General features: G+C 37.7%; 3 protein-coding genes across 4 annotated transcripts; 1 reads left to right on the top strand and 2 right to left on the bottom strand.

Annotated features, from left to right (window-relative positions):
- Window positions 1-117: 117 nt before the first annotated feature.
- LOC107703857 (claudin domain-containing protein 1-like) lies at window positions 118-5,147 on the top strand. Of its 2 annotated transcripts, none has more exons than XM_016506644.1 (5): window positions 118-218; window positions 882-1,394; window positions 1,517-1,624; window positions 3,187-3,324; window positions 3,412-5,147. In XM_016506644.1, the coding sequence occupies exons 2-5, from the start codon at window positions 1,100-1,102 to the stop codon at window positions 3,630-3,632; spliced, it is 762 nt and encodes a 253-aa protein (XP_016362130.1). In that variant the 5' UTR covers window positions 118-218; window positions 882-1,099; the 3' UTR covers window positions 3,633-5,147. The 2 variants fall into 2 exon arrangements, with proteins under 2 accessions (XP_016362130.1, XP_016362131.1); XM_016506645.1 differs by lacking the exon at window positions 118-218 and adding an exon at window positions 312-403.
- LOC107703856 (N-acyl-aromatic-L-amino acid amidohydrolase (carboxylate-forming) B-like) lies at window positions 4,892-10,924 on the bottom strand. Its single transcript, XM_016506643.1, has 7 exons — window positions 10,774-10,924; window positions 9,030-9,265; window positions 7,425-7,620; window positions 6,283-6,376; window positions 6,093-6,200; window positions 5,902-6,014; window positions 4,892-5,526 (listed from the first exon to the last, which is right to left on the bottom strand). The coding sequence occupies exons 2-7, from the start codon at window positions 9,263-9,265 to the stop codon at window positions 5,332-5,334; spliced, it is 942 nt and encodes a 313-aa protein (XP_016362129.1). The 5' UTR covers window positions 10,774-10,924; the 3' UTR covers window positions 4,892-5,331.
- A 1,812-nt stretch (window positions 10,925-12,736) lies between these two features.
- LOC107703715 (N-acyl-aromatic-L-amino acid amidohydrolase (carboxylate-forming) A-like) lies at window positions 12,737-16,349 on the bottom strand. The gene is made up of 7 exons (XM_016506429.1): window positions 16,195-16,349; window positions 14,571-14,656; window positions 13,864-14,069; window positions 13,491-13,584; window positions 13,301-13,408; window positions 13,110-13,222; window positions 12,737-12,850 (listed from the first exon to the last, which is right to left on the bottom strand). Exons 1-7 carry the CDS (start codon window positions 16,347-16,349, stop codon window positions 12,737-12,739), a joined length of 876 nt encoding a protein of 291 aa, XP_016361915.1.
- Between the last annotated feature and the right edge of the window lie 6,235 nt (window positions 16,350-22,584).

The raw sequence follows: 22,584 nt of genomic DNA, 5'->3' as shown, positions 1-22,584 counted from the left end.
GAAGAAGAAAACGTTTTAGTTCCTTATCTTTTTGTGTCCTTCCGTTTTGGTCAGGACGTGTAAAAAAATAAAACCTAGTATCAAACGCCTATCTAGTCCGTCGAGCGCACTGATTGTGCCCTTGTCTGTGTGGATTGAGCTTGTGATGTGCAGCACGAGCGTTCGTAATCGTAACCGGAAATGGAATCGTCGTCAGCGCCAAGGGTGTGAGCAATATGGTAAGTGGCAATCACAAACAGCTTTTATTGCTTTAAACAAAACCTACATGAGGTGTTTCATTGCTATATAAAGTACAGAACACTCCAAGTTTAAATACTTAGTTTTTTATTCGCGAAATTCTCGAGTATGTCGCTTAAAATCCGCCTGTTAGCTCTCATGCTAGCCAACGTCAAACAGCTTTAATGTACGAAATATTGAACATTAGTCTATTGTGTCAGTTAAATATATCTAAATTATACATGGAAAGAAATGTTACGTTGTGCATTTTAACGCTGCGAAAATGATTGTATTATATAGTTAACTGAATAATAATAATAACGTACACATCGACCTGGTAAAGAGCACTTTTTGTTTATTGTATTGAATTTTTTTTTATTTTTTGATTATAGGAAATCTTTTATTTAGTGTTTTGTTATACCATTTTAGTGGCTTTTATCTGAAATAGCTTGTGCAATAGTAAGTACAGATTATTTTACAGTCATGCAATAGACAGACTCATGGATGTCTAGCTGCCTGGCTAAATGCCTCGAAACTGGGAGTGTCTTTGGCAAACCTTGGCAAATCCTATGAGTTATTCCTCCTTAAAAAGTGTATTAACTTCTTATGTAAACATGACTTTGTTTGACTACTTTAAGAATGAATCACACTCTTCTCTGTTGCAGATGACTCGCTTCATTTGATCTCAAGAAGGATCACGTCTATGAGGATGAGATCTGGCATTCTGCGCTGGATATTATAGGAGGATATAAAGCAACCTCTGTCACCAAAAACCATACAAATGATATGACCGTTCTCCTCACATCAGTCACCACACTCATCTACTAAAGAGTTAATTGTCGGCCATCTACAGGAATTCTTTTTGTATCACATCTTCAGAACCATGGTGGACAACCGTTATGCCACGGCGCTGGTTATCGGCTCCGTGCTGAGCCTGCTTGCCACCGTCTATCTCTCTGTTGCCATGGGAACGCAGCAGTGGTACCAGTACCACAGCCAGCCGGCCAGCAATGACGCCAGCAATGGCTCGGACCTGCAGACCCTACGGCAGGACTTTGAGGCAGAGGACGTGGATGAGAGGATCTACAGCGTCGCTCTGTTCCGGCTCAATGGCACGCTGGGTCTCTGGTGGCGCTGCATTCTGGTGCCCCAAGACTCGCACTGGTTTAAAGAGCCTGGTGAGGAGAGAATGTTCCACTTTGGCATTTATGATAATGCATTTTTATTAGTTGTGCATTAAGTTAAAAATGGATGCTAACTACATGTTGCTTTGTCTGCTCTCTGCGTCCTCCTTTTCCAGATTCAATAATGGTGACTAAATGCCAGGCTTTTACTTTGCCACAGCAGTGGGAATCCAAGTACAGATCTCCTGGAAATATTAACAGCGGAGAAGATCTGCTGCGTACCTGTACGTCATGACTAAATCAATCATGTACACACACCTATACTTTTTACGGCTTTCATTAGATGATATTCAGTTTTATTGACACACTGCCATTTAAAATGCCGGGGTATTTCTAGATGTGTATATAAAGGAATTAATACTTTTATTCAGCAAGGATGCGTTAAATAGATCAAAAGTGACAGTAAAGGCATTTAAAGTGTTACAAAAGATTGCTGTTTCAAATAAATGTTGTTCTTTTGAACTTGCTAATTTATTAAAGAATCCTGGGAAAAATGTATCACGGTGTCCGCAAAAACATGAAGCAACACAACTGTTTTCAACATTGATAATAATAATAAATGTTTCTTGAGCAGCAAATCAGCATATTAGAATGATTTCTGAAGATCATGTGACACTGAAGACTGGAGTAATCAATGATGCTGAAAAATTTAAACTTTAACATCACAGGAATAAATTACAGTTTAAAATATATTCACATAGAAAACAGTTCTTTAAATTGTAATAATAGTTCACAACATTACTGCTTTTACTGTATTTTTGATCAAATAAATGCAATCTTAGTGAGAAGAAGAGACTCATTTCAAAAACATTTAAAAAAATCTTAGTCCGCAAACTTTTGAATAGTAGTGTAAATATTGTGAAGATTTTATTTTCATTTATATTACACATTTTATTGTAAACTTAATGACCAAATAAAAACATGTTAAAATGATGCTGCCTAATTTTATATTGCCATTAAAATCATGTTGAAGACATTGAAAACATTAAATATGTATTGCCCAGGTCTTTGATTAGCACACATAATAAAAACCTGCTGTGTCATAAAATGATTTTCCATTTAATAGCTACAATGAAAAGAGCTCTCAATATTGTTTTTAATGCTCATTCCATTCACTTATAATTGTTTATTGTCTAGACACAGTCCTATCCAGATGTTTCCTTTTGTAAGTTAGAATCATTCATATGTTATATGTGACCCTGGAGCACAAAACCAGCCTTAAGTCGCTGGGGTATATTTGTAGCAATAGCCAAAAATACATTGTATGGGTCAAAATTATAAATTTTTCTTTTATGCCAAAAATCATTAGGATATTAAGTAAAGATCATGTTCCATGAAGATATTTTGTAAATTTCCTTCCGTAAATACATCAAAACTTAATTTTTGATTAGTAATATGCATTGCTAAGAACTTAATTTGGACAAATTTAAAGGCAGTTTTCTCAATATTTTGATTTTTTTTTTTTGAACCCTCAGATTCCAAATTTTCTAATAGTTGTATCTCGGCCTATCCTTAATATTGTCCTATCCTAACAAACCATACATCAATGGAAAGCTTATTTACTCCATTGTAGCTTTCAGATGATGTATAAATCTCAGTTTCAAAAAATTGACCCTTATGACTGGTTTTGTGGTCCAGGGTCACATATATGAATGATTGTTGCTCACTGCGGCTGGTATAATATAATATAGTATATAATATAGTATTTGACTTAACCAGCCGCAGTGAGCAACAGGATGTTTTGTCATTTGCTTTGTCATTATGTTTTGAATGTTTGTGTCCACAGACTTGTGGAAGTGTCAGTTCCTGTTGCCGCTGGTCTCTGTGGGGCTGGTGTTTCTCGCGACGTTGATTGGAGTGTGCGCCTGCCTTTGCCGCAGTATCACTCCCACACTATTTGTAGGGCTGCTGCATCTGCTGGCCGGTAAGACAGTAATAACAGCTAATGCCTGCATTTCCACAGCACCCAGAGAAAGAGATCATTATAATTTGACGTATTTTGTTTTCTCAGGCCTGTGTTCCATGGCAACTGTATGCTGTTTCCTTGCGGGGATGCATTTGATACACGAAATATCTGAGCTGCCAGAGGGGATGGACTATTCTCCGGGCTGGTCCTTGTTTTTGGCCCTGGTCTCGTCTCCGCTGCAGATCATGGCTGCTGCGCTCTTCATATGGGCCGCGAGGAGCCACCGCCAACACTACACTCGAATGACAGCCTACAGGGTTGCCTAGGCAATAGAGGACTGACTATAGGGTCACCGAAGCGATTGTCCGCTCTCATAGAAAGCACACGGCCACGTTTGCTTCAGCGGCTGCTTTTACCACTGATCAAGCTAAAATTATGAAGGAAACAGTCAGAACACACCACTAAATGTTAGTAGGTTAACTAATGCCCCCCACCCATAGCACTCTCCTGTGAATATAATCATTTCTTGAAGGATCTTACTACTATATAACTGCCTTTTTAACCACTCTTTTTGCATCTGTGCTGTTGAAGATGAGAAACACAACTTCTCACCCGCAGCCAGTCAGACTCTTGCTCAACAGAAAAGCATCTATAAACATTAAACAGTAGTTATTCAGGGCTTCACCTTTTTGTTTAGTCTCACTTTACCTGTTGACCTAAACTCATTTCAATGAGTTAGGTTTAGTTTCATCTTCTCTTTTGTTTTAAATAACACCTCTGTGTTTTTTATTCGGCCTGTGTTGTAGCTACTCAGTTACATCTTGAAGTGATTGTATTTTAGCGCTTCGCAATCCCAAGATGCAATAGGGTTTTGCCTTGGCCTGAAAGACTGAATGTTTGTTTCTGTCATAATCATTAACCACTCGAGCCTTTTGTGTATTCCTGATCATTTGGTTTGCTTATTTATTATTTTTTCTTGTGCTTTGCATTGGTTTTACTCTGTTGTTTACCATTTAGTTTCTATTTGAGAATGTAATCTTTGTGTACTTTACACTTGTTTAGTAACTTTGTTTAGAATCCAATGTTTTGTGATGGTTCAGGTTGCAATTTAAAACCATCTCAGCTGTGGTTGGTTATATACTTATTTATATTTCATATAAAACATTTAGCTGGTGCACATCATGTGATTTTTCACCATGATGTTTTTGTTATACTTTGTAGATTTTCTCAGTGGTTTACGATTGCATAGACAATATGACAAGAAAATTAGTGCATGTAAAGCCAAAACTGACACTCAAAACATTGGTGAAATGAATGTAAAGGCTCAATGTCAAATGATGTGGACGAGTGACTTAAAACTTCCAGTTACTGCTGTCATTCATCACGTATGTCATGCACACTTTGATGTAAAAAATCTGTTGATGACTTGCAGTCGGTTGTAGATTTTACTCAAGATTTCACTGGGATCATATTGTGCAAAAATTGTACCAGTGGTAAAAATCACACCGTGCACATTCAGCTTCACTTACTTTCATTGTGTCATGTGGTTTATTCTTCGTGTTGTAGTATTTGAGATCATGTTTTGTTCAAGTGAGTGCTTTTTATTTAGTCTTTTTATTCCGAGCCCATGAGAGGCTCAATTTTCTCAAAACAGTCAGGCGAGAGCAACAGCATATGAGCAATACAATTAAGAGGATACCTCACACTCCACAGCCCACTGTGACATCATCACGATGGTGTCTGAAATACTTCAGATGGTTTTGCCTTTTTTATACAGTTTTGTACACGATCCTGTCAAGTGAACATTTTGCTGGTCACAATAAATATCTTTTCATCCAGAACACCATTGCTTGTGTTTTAGCAGCAGATCAAAATGAGTCTTTCATTGTCATATAGCTACAAACAAGTATGTAATGTACCTGAGTTATAAGTTATTGTTCAAATAATTTGAGTGACATTTATCTTTTAAAATCATGTGATTGGTGTTGGTAATTGTGCTGAGTTTAATATCTTCTCTCTCATCCTTCAGTCTTTCTGCACCTGCACTGATGGAATTGTCAGCATCATCTTTTTTCCCAAGTGAAAAGCGATTTCCTTTTCATAGTAGGCAGCTTCATTGATAAAGAAAGGATGAAGTGGCTCTTCTTCATACTTCACAGTTTCTCCAGAAAATGACAAAAACAAAGGGTCTCCCCGCTTGAGGAGACAGAAGTCTCTGTCCTAGAAAAAACAAAAACAACAATGAAAAACAGTTCAGATTTTGGGTGTATTTCACATAAACATATCTAGGTCACCTTTTACCCAAAATCAAGAAAATCAATTATATTTTGCATATTTTCAAGCCCATTCTGACATTCTGTAATTTGCAAAGCACATTTGCATATAGACATCTACGTTTTCCCTTTTTGTATAATTCCCATAAAAAAAAGCAAAACTACAAATACTACCATGACAAATTAATACTTTGCCATTACTATAATAAAAATGGATAAAAAGAAAATAACTGGTTCTAAAATAAACTTAATTTTCTTATCATCTGGACATGTTCCTGCTAACTCTGTGTGTAAATATAATAAATAGCAGCATGACTGGCACCTGCAGCTGAGGATGAATGGCAGAGGTGAGAGTCCGAGTCTCTGGATCTCTTGGATAATCCACACTTTTGATAAATTTAAAGGCTTCCACATCCCCGCCTTCAAACACCGTTCCTGAAAACAATATAGTTTGATATAAAACACACTTACGACACACAAATATAAGCCACATCTGATTAGGTCTAACAGTACCTGAGTTGAATTTGTGGATCCAGTCTATTGTCAAGTCTACAGCCTCTTTCATAATGGTATAGATGTCAGCCCTGACGACACCATGCGGCTGCGGCCCGACCTCTATTGCTACAGAAACACAGGTCATCTGAATGTGCATTTGTGGTTGAGTACACAAAGCAAATGCAATGAGATGATCACCATCACTTACAAAAGCCATGCTTGGATACAGACTCCAAGGAATAAGCATCACTAATCGGGACATCCAGTACCAGCACTCTCACAGGCACTTTGGTTATTTTAGTCTTAAATGTGTACATGACAACACACAACATCAAAACACAAAAATGGCACATAAACAAAAACCTAGGTCTGTGGCTCTTAACTGGTTTTCTTCAGGACCCATAATTTACCCTGAATATTGGGTATTTTCAGCGCTGGGTAGTAACTGATTACATGCAATCTGGATTACGTAATCAGATTCCAAAAATTAAGTAATTGTAATTAGATTATATAATGTTTTAAAATGCTCATAATCAGATTACAGTTACTTTTTTATGGATTACATGATTACAACTCATTCAAACAATGACAGTAAATTATCCATAATTAATTCTCCCTAATTCTTCTTTTTTTTTTCTTAAATTTTACTTCTTAAAAAATATTCTATTGTATACAGTGAGCATTCACAATATATAATGGCCAAGTAAATGTCACGTAAATTAATTTGCAATCCATGCAGCTGAATTTGGGGACAAAAGCACCTCTCAGTCAATTATTCCATTTATGAGAAGAACTACGCAAGTTACTAAAAACTTCTGATGTATAACTCACAAAATTATTTAAAACCTGGAAGACTTTGTCCATGTCAGTGCTGTTTTCATGTTTTTATGTTTGTTCTTGTGATGCAGGGATTCCCAAACTTTTTTGTCAGTCAAACCCCTCTGACCTCAAATATTTACTTGAAGCCCCCCTGAGATTTAAAGGTAATACTTCAAATAATTTAACAACACATTTGCATGTTCTCTGATGCCAGGTAATGGTCATATATTTTTTCTATAACAATAATCCCATTTAAATCTATAAAGAAGTTGGGTCAAAAGTAATCTAAAAGTAATCCAAAAGTAGTCAGAATACATTACAACACTGGGTATTTTTGTGTATTTATTTATTTTGCTCTCCTAACTATTACTTTTTTATTTTTGCTTCTAAGTTGCAATTTCTTTTTTGCATTTACCATTGTTTTTCCCTTTGTTGTCTGTCCAAATTTGGGTCAAACCTCCCACCAGTTGAGAATGACTGACCTTGGTTTCCAGTATGGTGTTTATTGAAGCACACTTGTGATGTTCTTGCCTGTAAGTATTTGCAGATGTGCAGAGTCACCCAGTCACTGGTCGTGTAATGGATCAGTGTGAGGCCCATGTTAGCCGTGGTGTTATGAAGGTCACAGATCAAGTCGATTGCATCTGTGGATCCTTTCGGCCCCAGCAGATTGTTCAGTTCCTGAGCGCGCCAGACTTCATACGGGCTGCTGTCTGTAATAGGAGAACTGCAAGAAACAGGGGATTTTAGAGCTATGCAGTAACATATTTGCATGTTGAAATATATTTACTCGCTTTGCAATTTTTGTGGTGCTGCACGACATGTCAACATCTACTTAACTCAGGGCCATAACCACCACAGACACTGAGGGGGACAAGACCCCTAAATAATAAGAATGACAAAAAGGTATTTTTCTAACTTTAAAAGTTATATTTTTAGGCTGGTCTGCATCAGTGGTCGTCAAATGTCAAAATGGTTGAGATGGCCAAATTCAAATCAAACAATAGACCTAGAATTTAGAACCTTCTCTGTTCTATTTTTTAACGTAACGTCTGTATATAATACGTACATACTAGTGTTAATTTTGTCAGCTATTTTCATTTTAGTCTTAGTCTTAGTCCCGGGCTAAAATGTCCTTGATAGTTTTTATCATATTTAGTCAACCTTATCCTATTTAGTTTTAGTCAAGTTTTAGTCGACTAAAAGTCTCAACATTTTAGTCTAGTTTTAGTCCAAGAAAATCTAAAGTATTTTAGTCTAGTTTAAGTCAATGAAAACTTGACGTATTTTAGTCTAGTTTTAGTCAATGAAAACTTGACATTTTAGCAATAAGATTATTATTAATTAACCGTACAGCAGTATTAATTTTGGCAGCCATTTTTTATTTAGTCTTAGTCTTACTCAAATGTACATTTTAGTTATCAAATTTAGACAAACTTGTCCTGAAATGTATGAGCATTTTAGTCAGGTTTTTTAGTCAATGAAATATTAGTCACATTTTCGTCATTCTGTATAATGGTTGAACAGATAAAAAAATATTTTGCTTAAAATAAGCAAAACACACCGGTCAGAAGATGTATGAATTTAACAGCGAAGCTCTGATCCGGGGATTAGAACTCTTGATATCTGGCAACCGCACTCATGAAAGCTCGCGTAGTAGAGGCGTGTAGAGCAGTCTGCAATAACATTTTGTCTCCTTTTTTGACGAAAATAAAGAGAGGTTTTTAGTAAAGTTTTTATTCTTTTGAATACATTTTAGTCTCGTCTTTTTTCGACAACGAAATTGCGAAAATAAAACAAGGTTTTTTGTAAAGTTTTTATCTTTTTGAATACATTTTAGTCTTGTCTTATTTCGTCAACGAAATTGCATGTTGATATAGTCTTAGTTATCGTTTATTGACCGTATTGTCGTCTCGTCTTCGTCATGGGAAAAAATCTCATCAAAGAACATTTTTCGTCATAGTCTTCGTTAACGAAATTAACACTAAAAAGTAATGCGTTACTTTACTAGTTACTTGAAAAAGTAATCTGATTACGTAACCCGCGTTACTTGTAATGAGTTACCCCCAACACTGCGTATATAATATACAGAAGGCTATACGCTCCAACATTCCATGCTGCAGTTCCACATCTCACCTCAGCGTGGCTCTGTTGAAGCAGCGGTTCATATCCTTGTCAATGTATCTCCTGCACTCTTTCACAGCCCGTGGGTTTGACAGCACGGTTGTAACGGGAATCGGCCACGCGTGCTCTCCCGTCTCTTTCCGCTGTCGCTCCATCTCCTGCACCACATACACACCGGACAGCTCGTTTCCATGAGTACCGCCGCATACGGCCATACGAGCCAGTGCTGGCAGGAACGCCAATGCCATCTACAACAGAAAGTTAATAACACTATTTGAGTTTTCAAATGCCACGGCAGTATTTTATTGTCTGTCTACAATTATTATTATATCATGAGCCCGTTCAGTGATTCGAATACTGATTCATAGTATATTTTGGATGTTGTTATTGGTAGAGACACTGTATTAAACAGATTTTATTAGCCTACCATTTTTCAATTTGCATTTGCAAATAATCTCCCGCAGTGGGTGAGAAAGAGGTGTGGCCAGTACAAATCGAGCTCTATGGCATGGTGGCAGTTACCAGTTAAATTTGACTTCCATTGCGTTTCAGAAAGGCGGGGCATAGAGAAGAAACAATAATATACATTATGTAGAAAATAATGTGTTTTTTGAACCTTAAACCACATAAACACATTTCATTACACCAAATACACAACATAATTTTCTTTTTAGCAGCATCATATGACCCCTTTAAGAAAACACATGCAAATAGAAAAAGCACCAGCAAATTAAGAAAACATCTTAATCAGTTTGACAACACACGCGCTGCAAATACTCACAACATGACCAAATAGAGAAAAGCGTTGCATAGACCACAACGGAAATGTTTCAAGGGGACCCCAACAACCCTTACGAAAATGAACCATGGTTTTATTATAGTAAAAGTGTAGTAATGATGTATTTGGCGTTTACCATTTTACCACCATTTTTTTTATAGTAAAACCATGGTTCCCTTATGCATTTCCGATGTTGTGCGTATTTGCAGCGCGTGTGTTGTCAAACTGTTAATTATGTTTTCTTAATTTGCTGGTGTTTTTCTATTTGCATGTGTTATTTTATTTGCAGCGCGTTAAGCTCTCTCGGCCACCATACTATATAGCTTATTTTTTTATTTTAGACTGATGGTTTCATATTATTATGTAGTTGACTGATGATTTGTAGAACTGATGAGAGAGTTAATAAACAACAAAACCGTCATTCATAATCCCATACCGGAGGTAAACAGAACAAGGGTCACATACTGACATTTTGCATGGTTTGCACAACAGACTGAAAACTGCACTGTTAATGAGAACAAAAGACAATTGTTGGGGTTGAGAAAAACAATTATTTACTGAACTTTAACAGGTAAATGAAAATAAAGCAATGGAGGCAGGTTTATTATTGTTAACGACAACTAACTAACTAAACCTATTAAAACGTGTTACTTGAATAAAAATAAATATTTTAATAAAATATATACTTAAAAAAACTTTATTTTATTTCGTTTTAAAGGCAACATTTCTCATTTTGGTTTAGTTTAATTCGAAGTAGCCTGCTAAAATAACTAAAACTGAAATACAAAGTAATAAAAACTCGATTTAGTTATTAAAAAGCTAGCAAAAATGACACACATCAAAATGACTAAAACATTACCTAAAATGAAAAAGAAGCTATTAAAATAAAACTATGTGAATTCAATGAAGCTGTCTCACATTTTACAACAACATGCAACATATGAGAGTAAAAGCTGTAAAAATGAAAGGTGAGCCTACCGTTATTTTTAATACAGAAGTAATGTTGTTTCACTCCTTCTTCCAGCTGCTTTCCCCCCTAATCGTCTTACTGAGTGAAACTGCACAAGGCATAACAGACCTTTGGACACATATGCTCAGGTGTGACAGGGCATGCGTGCTGACACACATTTAGCCTAATCTAGCCTCAGGGGCCACAACACTGCAGGAGCTGCTTCTGCACACACCCACCCACACACACGCACACACATGAATAGTTTAAGACATTCTTCCACTATTGCTCAGACACAGTCAAGTAACCTACACAACAATGATTTACCTCGTTCTTCTCTGCCTGCTTCAGTCAGCAGCACTGGATCATCTTTCACGCATGATGCTGATGTAACAGCAGCTCTCACTTCCACTGGCCATGAAGCTCCAGCATTAAGCGAGCGTTTTGCTGACTCACACATGCGCTAAAGAGAGTGTGTGTGTGGAAGGAAAACGAGGGGGAGGAGAAACATTACAACTGAGAGGACTGCAGAACCTGCAATTATACCTAAACCTTACAACCGACCTCTGCTAGCATTTTATAACAAACCAGTATTTCCTGTCACAATTCCCTCCTACTTCCTCAGGGCATGAACACCTGCTGTTGCAAAATAGCCCATTTCTGAAAAACTTCTTTGGTTGGAGTTGCAATGTTAGGATTGTGCTGACTTATAGTGCTTTCTTGCAATGACAATTCAGGAAACTTTGCAGGTTTCCTTATAATGTCCTGTTGTCCATTTCTATGCAGTTCAGATGTTGAAATTACAAGATCTAGGTAATTTAGTTATTGTTGGCGAGCTGGCACACCCAAAGTGCCAGAACGAGCGTGTTAGAACGAGCCGTTTTAGGTAGGTGTGGCTGACTCTTAACTTTTATAAAGAATATCACTTTGGATTTGAGACTTTAGTCTTTGCAGCTTTACAGATCTTCTTTATGCACCAAGAGCTTGTAACACTCCAAAGAGAAAGGAAAAATTGAAATCGCATCATATGACCCCTTTAAGTCGCAGCGCGTTGAGCTCTCTCGGCCACCGTCATATAGGGTTTAGTGCAGGTTAACTTGAATTAATTAAAAACAAAGGAGAACATGTTTACACTAACGCACTTAATGGAAGTCAAATTTAACTGGTAACTGCCACCATGCCATAGAGCTCGATTTGTACTGGCACACCCAAAGACTTACCAGCCAAATTTTTTCTGTGACGGAAAATACATCTGTCCATTCCAGTGGACGTTATGTGCCAAAGGGTATATTGGGCCTATTGGGCCTATATATACAGTAGATTCTGCCTTATTTTGTTTGTTTTATCAAAATTATTATATAATTTACACTTGAATAGTTTTATTAAACTGCAATATTAAATAGTCTTCAGATTTTATTATTTATTTCAATGCTTACAGTCTATATTTCTTTATTAGGTCATATAAAAGTGTAGGCATGTATGAGTGTATGAGTATTGCACTGAGTGCAGGGATATTTGTGCTTGATTGCGTTCGAGTGTGTGTTTTTGTGTGTGTGTGTGTGTGTGTGTGTTTGTGTGTGTGTGTGCTCACCTGTGTATGAATAGCCCACCACCCCCACACAGCCCCGCCCCACACACACACACACTCTCTTACCTTTTGTTTGTTACACTGAACTTTACTGTGCCGTCATGACATAGTTTGTTGTTATTTAATGTTCTTATGTGTATTCATACCATTTGCTCGTTGTAAATGTTTTATAAACATGTTTTTTCAAACCAAATAATAAGTTCTATAAAATCACTTTTTATACCCTTGATGCATGGTGTCCACTACAGTAGACAGATATGTAACTCCCTCAAAATAAAATATTTTGAAAGAACAAAAAAGTTATTGGCATGCTTTTTCACTTGTTTAAAAGTAAAAACATACATATAAAAATATTACTTTGTGATTTAATAATTCATACATGAAAGGGTTAATTCTATCATGCATTAGAGTATATGATAGGACATCCACCAAAGACAATCATACAGTGGCTTCACAGTTTCTCTAGAAAATGTAAAAAACAAAGGGTCTCCCCGCATGAGGAGACAGAAGTCTCTGTCCTAGGAAAGAAAAATTTACATTTGAGATGAATTTCACATCAAATGTATGTCATGTTTTACCCAAAATAAAAAAAAATATTTTAAAATTCTTTAATTTACAAAAAAAAAATTCCAAAAAAAAGATTTTTTTCTCCATTACTGTAATAAATATTGGGAAAATGGTGCTAAAACAAGCTTCGGTTTCTGGCATGAAATATGATCTGGACATGTTCCTGCTAACTCTGTGTGTAAATATAATAAATAGCAGAATGATCGGCACCTGCAGCTGAGGATGAATGGCAGAGGTGAGAGTCCGAGTCTCTGGATCTCTTGGATAATCCACACTTTTGATAAACTTAAAGGCTTCCACATCCCCGCCTTCAAACACCGTTCCTGAAAACAACATAGTTTGATATAAAACACACTTACGACACACAAATATAAGCCACGTCTGATTAGGTCTAACAGTACCTGAGTTGAATTTGTGGATCCAGTCTATTGTCAAGTCTACGGCCTCTTTCATAATGATATAGATGTCAGCCCTGACGACACCATGCGGCTGCGGCCCGACCTCTATTGCTACAGAAACACAGGTCATCTGAATGTGCATTTGTGGTCGAGTACACAAAGCAAATGCAATGAGATGATCACCATCACTTACAAAAGCCATGCCTGGATACTGACTCGAAGTTATATGCGTCACTAATTGGGAAATCCAGTACCAGCACTCTCACAGGCACTTTGGTTATCTTAGTCTTAAATGTGTACATGACAACACACAACATCAAAACACGTGCACAGGCACAAAAAAACCTATTCTACTCAATGGTCAACAATTAAAATGGAACACGACAACGTAGGTATGTGGTTCTTCACTGGTTTTGCTTCAGGACCCAGATTATACACTGAATGTTTAGTATATTTATTTTTCTGTAATGGTTTTTTTCTTGATGTCTGTCCAAATTTGGGTCAAACCTCCCACCAGTTGAGAACGCCTGACCTTGGTTTCCAGTATGGTGTTTATTGAAGCACACTTGTGATGTTCTTGCCAGAGTCACCCAGTCACTGGTCGTGTAATGGATCAGTGTGAGGCCCATGTTAGCCGTCGTGTTATGAAGGTCACAGATCAAGTCGATTGCATCTGTGGATCCTTTCGGCCCCAGCAGATTGTTCAGTTCCTGAGCGCGCCGGACTTCATACGGGCTGCTGTCTGTAATAGGAGAACTGCGAGAGAGAGGTGATATTAGATTAACATCAATTAACATTTTTGCATGTATAAATATATTTACTTCCTTTTCTCAATTTTCTTAAATAGTGGTGCTTTAAAAAAAAAAAAAAGTGGTGCTGTTCACCCAAAATTAAAACATTTTTTCCCACAATATGAATGTCAATGGCTACTTGTCAAGTGTTTGGTTACCAACATTCTTCCAAATAACTTCTTAAAGTGCTTAAATGATGACAGAATTTTCATTTCTGGGTTTTCATTTCTAAATGGCTGTTTTTCTTTCATGTGTAGTGTTGGGAAGTATGATTCATTCAAGTGAATTAGTTTGTCCTAAAGGGACCTCTTTCTCATTTTGGAAAGTCAGATTCATTCTAGTGAATAGGTTTGTCCTAAACAGACCCAATTTTTTATTTCTTTATCCATTATATGATTTCTTAACAATCTATTTTTTTTTTATATGAAATTAACTCACAAAACTACATTCCACAGTCACATCTCATCTCAGCGTGGCTCTGTTGAAGCAGCAGTTCATATCCTTGTCAATGTATCTTCTGCACTCTTTCACAGCCCGCTGCCCCTGATGGCAGGAATGCCAATGCCATCTACAACAGAAAATTAATAAGACTCTTATTTTGAGTTTTTAAATGCCACGGCAGTATTTTAATGTATGTCTTTCAGCGATTCCCATTTAGTGATTTTTTTTTTAATTGAAACTCACAATATCGTTATCCTATCATATCAAACAATATCATATCATTATGTAGTTGACTGATGATTTGTAATTGAAGAAAAACAGGGTAAATGAAAAAAAGGAGTGCAGTTGTGGAGTGGTTTTGTGCATATTAGATTTTGTCCCTATGGATAATATGGAGTTCTGGAGGGGAAAACACCTACGCATCCCAGATAAACTTATCTAATGATCACATAAAACACTTAAGACATGTGAGTCACAAACAGCTTTTTTAGTAGACAATTGATGTCTTTGGCTTTGATAGAACACAGAATTCCACGTAAAGTGTGTTATGCTGAAGTTTCTAATAAAGTTACTACGTAAAAGTAAAATTTATTCAGTCTATGTTTACTCTCATTTGGCGAGTGTATATCCATGTGTTACACCAAATACACAAAATAATGATCTTTAAAAAAGCATAATATGACCCCTTTAAGAACATGTGAGGATGATATTAGTTTAAAGGAGACATATTATGCCCCTTTTTACAATATGTAATATAAGTCTCTGGTGTCCCCAGAATGTGTCTGTGAAGTTTCAGCTCAAAATAATCAACAGATAATTTATTATATCATTTAGAAAAATGCCTATTTTGAGTGGAAGCAGAAACAATGTTTTTCGTGCCTGTCTCTTTAAATGCAAATGAGCTGCTGATCCTTGCCCCCTTTTCCAGAAAAGAGCTGCGCCATTACAGCTCGTACCTGCTAAAAAACATCTGTTTTGATTCTGATTATCACGTTTATCGAGCGTTTATCATGCGTTTTAAACAATATTAGTTTAAACTTCTGGTATACGGTTTTCTGAGTGCACACATCTGAAGCACATGGACAGAAAGCGGCTGTCACAGCATGTGAGTACTAAACTAAGTTTTCATTCACACACCAGTTTAGATTAAAAACACACATGAGTTACAAAAACAGTCGGTTATGTCTGTGAAGGTAAACTGCTGCGAAATAAATTGCATGTTTATTTTAGATCTAAATAGTTTTCTGTGCTCGTCTGTGCAGCCAAAGTCAGAACAGTTAGCATGTTTTGCTCAAACTTTCGCTATGGCATTAAAGCTGGTACACACGAAATCAAAATGACTGCGCTGTGCGTGTAAACTTACAGATTAACGGGCGGTAATATTATAATGAGATCCCTTTGCCATGTCACCAAGGGAGCAAAATCAGACGTTGCTGTTTTCTGTCAGACTCAGAACTGCGTACTGTTGTTCTTTTAAACGATTTTTACAAGCTGTCTCACATTCTACCACAACATGCAACATATCAGAGCAAGGGCTACAAAAGTGAAAGGAAAACCTCCTACTGTTGTTTCTAATGTTGTTTCACTCCTTCTTCCAAATGCTTTCTCTCTAATAGTTTTACTGAGTGAAGTTGCACAAGGCATAAGAAACCTTTGGACACATACGGTGAGGTGTGACAGGGCATGCAGAACATACGACACAATGATTTACCTCGTTCTTCTCTGCCTGCTTCAGTCAGCAGCCCAGGATCATCTTTCACACATGATGCTGCTGATGTCACAGCAGCTCTCACTTCCACTGGCCATGAAGCTCCACACATGCGCTAAAGAGAGAGTGTGTGTGGAAGGAAAAACAAGGGGGAGGAGAAGCTTGACAACTGAGAGGACTGCAGAACTTTATTATTATTAATAACTAAGCATAATGACTCTACATAAGCGAGATGAATAGCTAGCTGTTGTGTGAGAAAATGTAACGGTTGATTGTCTCAACACAATGATTATTGTTATTATTATAAATTATAGCTTATTAATATATGTTTTCCCCATTTGTCCCCTCTAGTTGTCCGCATGTGTCAAGTTCAGCTCTGCGGCGATAGAGAATTTGCTCACAGGAGGCGCATATGTAGCAGTTTAGCCAATGGCTGATTAAAGATATAAACATATTCAAGATATGACATAAAATTTAAAGGTGCAGTAGGAGATCTTGGAAAATGCTAACTTTAGCCTGATAGCACTGAAAGCGAACGTCCCACCCTCCCTGCAATCGCCATCCAAAGCCACGCCCCCTGAACGCATTTACGCTCACAGACCAGAATACCAGAAACAACATTACTACAATAGGTTACATCAGCGGTTCCTAATTCCAGCCCATGTTCCGAAGTGAAGTAAACTTCAACGGATTTCCCCTGCTCAGGGAGTAGGGAGCAATGAACACTGTGCAGGGATCATATTGATTGGAACACAGTTCATGCACGTAGCTCACTTCTAACGAGCTGGTTATCTGAATCACGAGGACTGGAATTGGGAACCGCTGGGCTACATCATGTGTCATTCACCGGTGAGAAAACTTTAAAAGTACTACAATACCAGGAAGGAAGATCGGGTTGTTGATGTTTGTCTGCCATTCTCGCTCTGTCTGCACAGCGTGCGTGAACGCGCTGATGACGTATCCTGTCGGCGCGAACAGGGTGCGCAGAGGTATACATACGTTGATAGGCAGGTAGGAAAGCCAATTAAAATGCTCCGACCGAGCGTTTTGATTGGACGAACATTTCTTGGTCCTACGCCTTCCACAGAATATATAAATACAGATAAATACATTTAGACCACTTAACTTAATGATTGCTATCGGGATGTGAAGAGACTTTCAACCAGCATAACAAAAAATGTTTCTGAACTTTCGGGAGGTGCACCATTTGTCTCCAGAGACTGGATGCAGAAAGGCATCTATACACTGAAAGATATTTCGGGACCTAAAGACATGTTAAGTTTTCAAGAACTGTGTGAACGGTATGGAACGGAAACTTCCTCCTTGTTTTTATATCTGCGCCTAAGATTGGCCATGAAGGCCTATGGGGTGCCCTGGGGGGGAATGCTCCCCTCGCATCCAATTATTACCCGGCTTGATATGACTTTGTCTGGACACTTTACCTCATGGATGTACGGGAAGGTTTTGGAGGCCACATCAAAGGGCTTAGCTATACAGCGTGTATGGGAAAGAGATTGTGAACTTGATGAGGATATCATGAACTGGGGTAGAACATGGCAGAACGTTCTTACTTCATCAAGAAATCCAAATCACCAACTGATTCATTTTAACTTTTTGGACAGAACTTATTGGACCCCACTGAAAAGACATCGTATTGACTCTTCATTCAGCCCCTTCTGCAATAACTGTTCTGATCAACAACTTGGAACCTTTATATATATATATGATAGTATACTTTTGATCAACAAAAATTTTTGGAATGCAGTATGTACTACCTTATCAAAAATTATTGAGTACCCTATACCGGTGAACCCTGCTGTATTACTATTGAATGACAATTCTGCGTTGAGTTTTTCTAAGTTGCAAAAAATGATTTGGCTTGCCGGGTTGACATCTGCCAAAGAATTGTTAGCACAACACTGGCTCCCTCCACATACTTTGAATATGTGCAAAGTGGCTAATGCAACTTCAAGACATTATTATGTTATTATTAGAAATATCCACGGCTCGGGTGAATATGGCACAACTTTCTACATTACAGACCTGGACTATAGCTGCTGAGAAGATCTCCAAATATATTACACAGAACAATGACTTGGACTTAGAATGCTGCGGGTGTTTGTTTTTTTTTTCACGGAAATTCTTGTTTCATGATCCCTGTGACTTTTTCTGTTAACCCTATTATGTATTCAGTGTGCTCCCCATTGTAAAGAGACCGCAGGGTTGAAGAGGGAGGGAGGACTGGATGATGTTGAATTGAGATGTTACATTGTTTTCATTCTGACTTGTTTGCTAATAAAAAAAATAAAAAAATGTTTCTGAAGACAATCACCTATTGCACCTTTAACTAATTAGCACCCACAAATCTAATCCGAAATTAGCAATTATGTTATCGCCCCTACGAGCCACTGCTGAAGTCTGGACTAGTCTGCAGGCAGGGCCGGATTAACATAAGGGCGGGCTGAAGCCCCAGGTCCCGTGAATTGAGGGGGCCCGACGTGATTGGCTGTGGAGGAAAGGAAAAGTAGACCTAGAATTGATTGGCCATCGGGAGCACCCGAGCTTTTCCCGGTGTGCAGATTGCAGAAATCCCACCACGCCCCCACATATGGGGGGTCTGCGCTATTTCAGTCCAAAAGATATGAGCGATAAAAATGTCTTTGTACTCGTTTACACTAGAGTTGCGGGTATCTTTTAGTCGCCTCGGCTTTACAGTAGCGCATGGGAAACAAACTCTAAAGCCAAGTGATGAAACGGCACTACGCTACCTGATTAAACCACGCAGCGCAAAAGAACAGCTGGACCACACCGGACCGGTGTCTCCCACCCGCGACTGTAGCTCGACACTTTCACAGCTCTGTTGAAGTGATAATAAGCAGCGCTTGCCCATTTGAATTCGACACACACATGACACTTATATTTGAACCAGATTGAATAGCACCGACCATGTAAACTAAAGTGTAGATGTAAACTGTACAAAACTGTAAATAAGCAATTTAATCCACAACACCACACCTAGGCTATTTAACATGCAGTTACTGAAATTGTAGAAATATGGCATTAAATATATTTATTATTAATGTCATGACAATTATTATAAGCTAATTATAGCCTATTAAATATTGGGTCAAATAAAGGCAATAAGTCAATTTTATAAAGGTTTACTAATACTATACCGTTAACTCTGGATTCAAGAATTAGCTTTTCATTAGGGCAACTACAAAGGAGAATTTAATAGTTCTAATAAACTTTAATTGCACAAAAATATAAATTCAATAATTAAGAGCCTGCAATATAATAGAATGTTAATATTGTTAAATGCATTTTAAGTATTCCAAAATATCATTTGTTTTCGTCCGTTATTTATTAGTAAATTATTTATTTATTCCAATTGCCCTAACCCCAGCAAGACATGCATTTTAAGTATTCCAAAATATCATTTGTTTTCGTCCGTTATTTATTAATAAATAATTTATTCCAATTAATTTATTCCCAGCAAAACATTTATGGGGGACTGTGTGGGCCAGATGGGCTGACTTTTAGCACCAGTCCAGCCCTGATGATTCTCCTCTTCTAGGGCCAGAAAGAAGACCTTCTAATAATAAAACTATTGAAAATAAACTCCTTAAGGGAGCTGTATATGCTCAAAAGTTGTTTTTGCTTCTGGAAACCTGTTTGCTTTGACTTTATATCTAGTGTTAATGTATTTATTCTTTTAATGTATTGTAGCCTGGAATATTTAGTGTGCATACTCATTGTATCTCTGTGTTGAAGATTTGATAAAACAAATAAAAAAAACGAATTATTCCTGGTAGAAAACGTTGTGACACCAAGATACGCTACTATGAAGGGGGGCCCTTGGGTTACTATACTATACTATAGCCCAGGGCCCTATGTGTTCCTGTCTGCAGGGGATTAAGTTTGAGGATGATGTAACAATTATGTTTTGTTTTCCTCACAGTTTTTGCTGTTGCACTGTATACATAAATTGTGAATTATGACAATTCCTGGGATGTTTGCTAAATATGTTGGATGGGCACAGCCCTAATTAAAAAATTTTCCACCAGCCGTCACTGGCCATGATGTGAAGTGATGTTGTATGGAAAATCAATGCATTAAGATTGTTCCACAGGAAGAAAAATAAATAAATAAAATAACAGCATATGGCTTTGAAATGACACGATGGTGAAAAATGATGGCTGCTGGTTTATATGGTTAAAATATCAATTCAAGACGCACTGCAATTTCAGCTTGCAGACTCTGCTGCCCTCTTCTGGAAATTAAATTACATAATGTGACGTTCATCTGAATTCTCATATACTATGCCTTAAAGTAGCCTGTTCTCCCCTAATTCACGCAGCAATCAAAACGTGTACTTTTAAATTCATATTGTCAATAGATTCAGGTACAACTCTGGTTTATATGATGAATGTTTTCCCCCATAATCTCACATAATGGGTATAAATGGGTGTTGACTGACTCAAACTACGAAATCACCAAAAATAATATAGCCTATTATAGAGCAATTCAGTCTCTTGTTCAATCAGCTTAATGTCACATGAGAGCACAGGGGCGTCTGGGTTTTCCATCCATTTTCTCTTTCAATCTCAGCAGCAGTACCACTCAAACTGGCAGTTGCACGCAGTATGACTAAAAGGAGTAATTTAACCTAACCTAGAGTTGATTTAAAAATACCCCAGAAATCAAAGATGTGAGATTTCACAGAGCTTGAATGAAATCAGGTAGTTATTTTGAGGACTGGGTCTTCTCTTGTTGAAGCAGGAGAAAGCAATCTTTAAACTAGCTGTGTGCACAATGGATGTAATCAGAGATAGAAGGCAATCTGTTCTGAACACACATGTGAAGTAGGACCCTGCTGAGAGATTCAGCAACAAGAGTGCTGTGAAGACAGAGATGGTAGTGTCATGTGATGGAGTTTGAGTCGAGACACGCAAGGTTCATCTCATTAAACACGCAGCTTTTTTTGGACGCAGCCTTTTCACTGAGCACCGTGAGGCAATTTTCTCTCTTCATTCTCTGGCATTGTATGTCTTCAACCTGTGGATCTCAGTTTAGCAAAGGACAGTGCATTTTAATAGTAATGTCTGATCAATTAAAATCAATGCAGTCTGTAAAGTAAGCGGCACCCCTGCTGGCCTCAATAACACCTCTTCCCTCAGCAACCTTTGTTTTCTTCAGGAGGTCTCGCTGCAGGATGATAGCTGATGACAGAAGTGGAAATGAAGAGAAAAGTGAGAAATGTGTATGTTTTCTTGTAACTTAATTAATCGTTTTTGACAATGAAAGCATGTCACAACTTTTCCAAGTTGGTATCTGATTATTTAGATTAGCTTCTACCAAGTGACGGATGAATTTGCACTAAAATACTGTAGAGTTTAGTTGGATGCTCAGCCTTTGACTATTACTTGCTATTTTGATGAACACAACTACTTGCATTTTATTATTTACATTGTTTTTTTACCTTATTGTCCAGACCCTATCAGGAACATTTCTGGATCCCAACTAGGGCTGCATGATTTGGGGAAGAAAAATCGAAGCTCAAAAGAAGATATTTTAAAGAATGTTGGTAACGAAAAAGTTGATGGTAGCCATTGACTTCCATAGTATACTACTATGGAAGTCAATAGTTACTGTCAACTGTTTGGTTCCCAACATTCTTCAAAATATCTTCTTTTGTGCACAACAGAAGAAACTCATAGAGGTTTGGAACAACTTGAGGGTGAGTAAATGATGACAGATTTTTCAATTTTGGGTGAACTGTCCCTTTAAAGCTTCTTGTTTGTTGACAACAGCTGGTTTATAAGTTTGGGGAGATGGTTGGCACTTGTTGCATTCCCAAATGCATGTTATAAGTGCCCCAAACTCAGAGCGGATGCAGAGATCAGGTTGTGTGGGGCAACTTTTACTGCAAGCCGAGCCGCTCTGAGATACTGAAATCACTGAAACATGAGCTGCTCACAGTCTTTATTTTGATTAATCAGTGCAGCCCTAATTGCAACCCACCAATTGAGAATCCACATTTTAAACATTTACCTGTTGATTGGTGATTCCCCCATCAGAGTCCACTTGCCAAAAAAATAAAAGCTCACCCCACTACACAGCCACACACTTGCATTGTGCCATTATTATTCCCCTTGTGAAGTAGAGGAAGCAACTGTTGGTCTGATTCATTAAGTGTGCTTCAATCAGAATTTAATCCCTTTTAATTGGAAGAGCTTCTCCCCAGGCACTGACAGAGTGTGAAAGCTAGACTCCTCCAACAGGCATTAGTGGAGGTTGCCAGATCTGCATAAAAGGGCAGCGTCTTCCCGGAGAGCTCAAACACC

Source organism: Sinocyclocheilus anshuiensis, unplaced genomic scaffold (assembly GCF_001515605.1).
Source record: "Sinocyclocheilus anshuiensis isolate Anshui unplaced genomic scaffold, SAMN03320099.WGS_v1.1 scaffold274, whole genome shotgun sequence".
Lineage (NCBI taxonomy): Eukaryota > Metazoa > Chordata > Actinopteri > Cypriniformes > Cyprinidae > Sinocyclocheilus > Sinocyclocheilus anshuiensis.
Note: the sequence above shows the minus strand (reverse complement) of the source record. Positions and strands in the feature narration are given on the sequence as shown.

Bases quoted from the DNA above. Each gene is read 5' to 3' on its own strand.
- LOC107703715 (XM_016506429.1), bottom strand. From the start codon at position 16,349: ATGTGTGGAGCTTCATGGCCAGTGGAAGTGAGAGCTGCTGTGACATCA. The intron at 13,409-13,490 runs GTAAGTGATGGT...GTGTTTCTGTAG, and splicing joins AGTATCCAGGCATGGCTTTT to CAATAGAGGTCGGGCCGCAG. The intron at 13,223-13,300 runs GTACTGTTAGAC...TGTTGTTTTCAG, and splicing joins GATCCACAAATTCAACTCAG to GAACGGTGTTTGAAGGCGGG.
- LOC107703856 (XM_016506643.1), bottom strand. From the start codon at position 9,265: ATGGCATTGGCGTTCCTGCCAGCACTGGCTCGTATGGCCGTATGCGGC. The intron at 7,621-9,029 runs GTGAGATGTGGA...TGTTTCTTGCAG, and splicing joins TTCAACAGAGCCACGCTGAG to TTCTCCTATTACAGACAGCA. The intron at 6,201-6,282 runs GTAAGTGATGGT...GTGTTTCTGTAG, and splicing joins TGTATCCAAGCATGGCTTTT to CAATAGAGGTCGGGCCGCAG.
- LOC107703857 (XM_016506644.1), top strand. From the start codon at position 1,100: ATGGTGGACAACCGTTATGCCACGGCGCTGGTTATCGGCTCCGTGCTG. The intron at 1,625-3,186 runs GTACGTCATGAC...TTGTGTCCACAG, and splicing joins AGAAGATCTGCTGCGTACCT to ACTTGTGGAAGTGTCAGTTC. The intron at 3,325-3,411 runs GTAAGACAGTAA...TTGTTTTCTCAG, and splicing joins GCTGCTGCATCTGCTGGCCG to GCCTGTGTTCCATGGCAACT.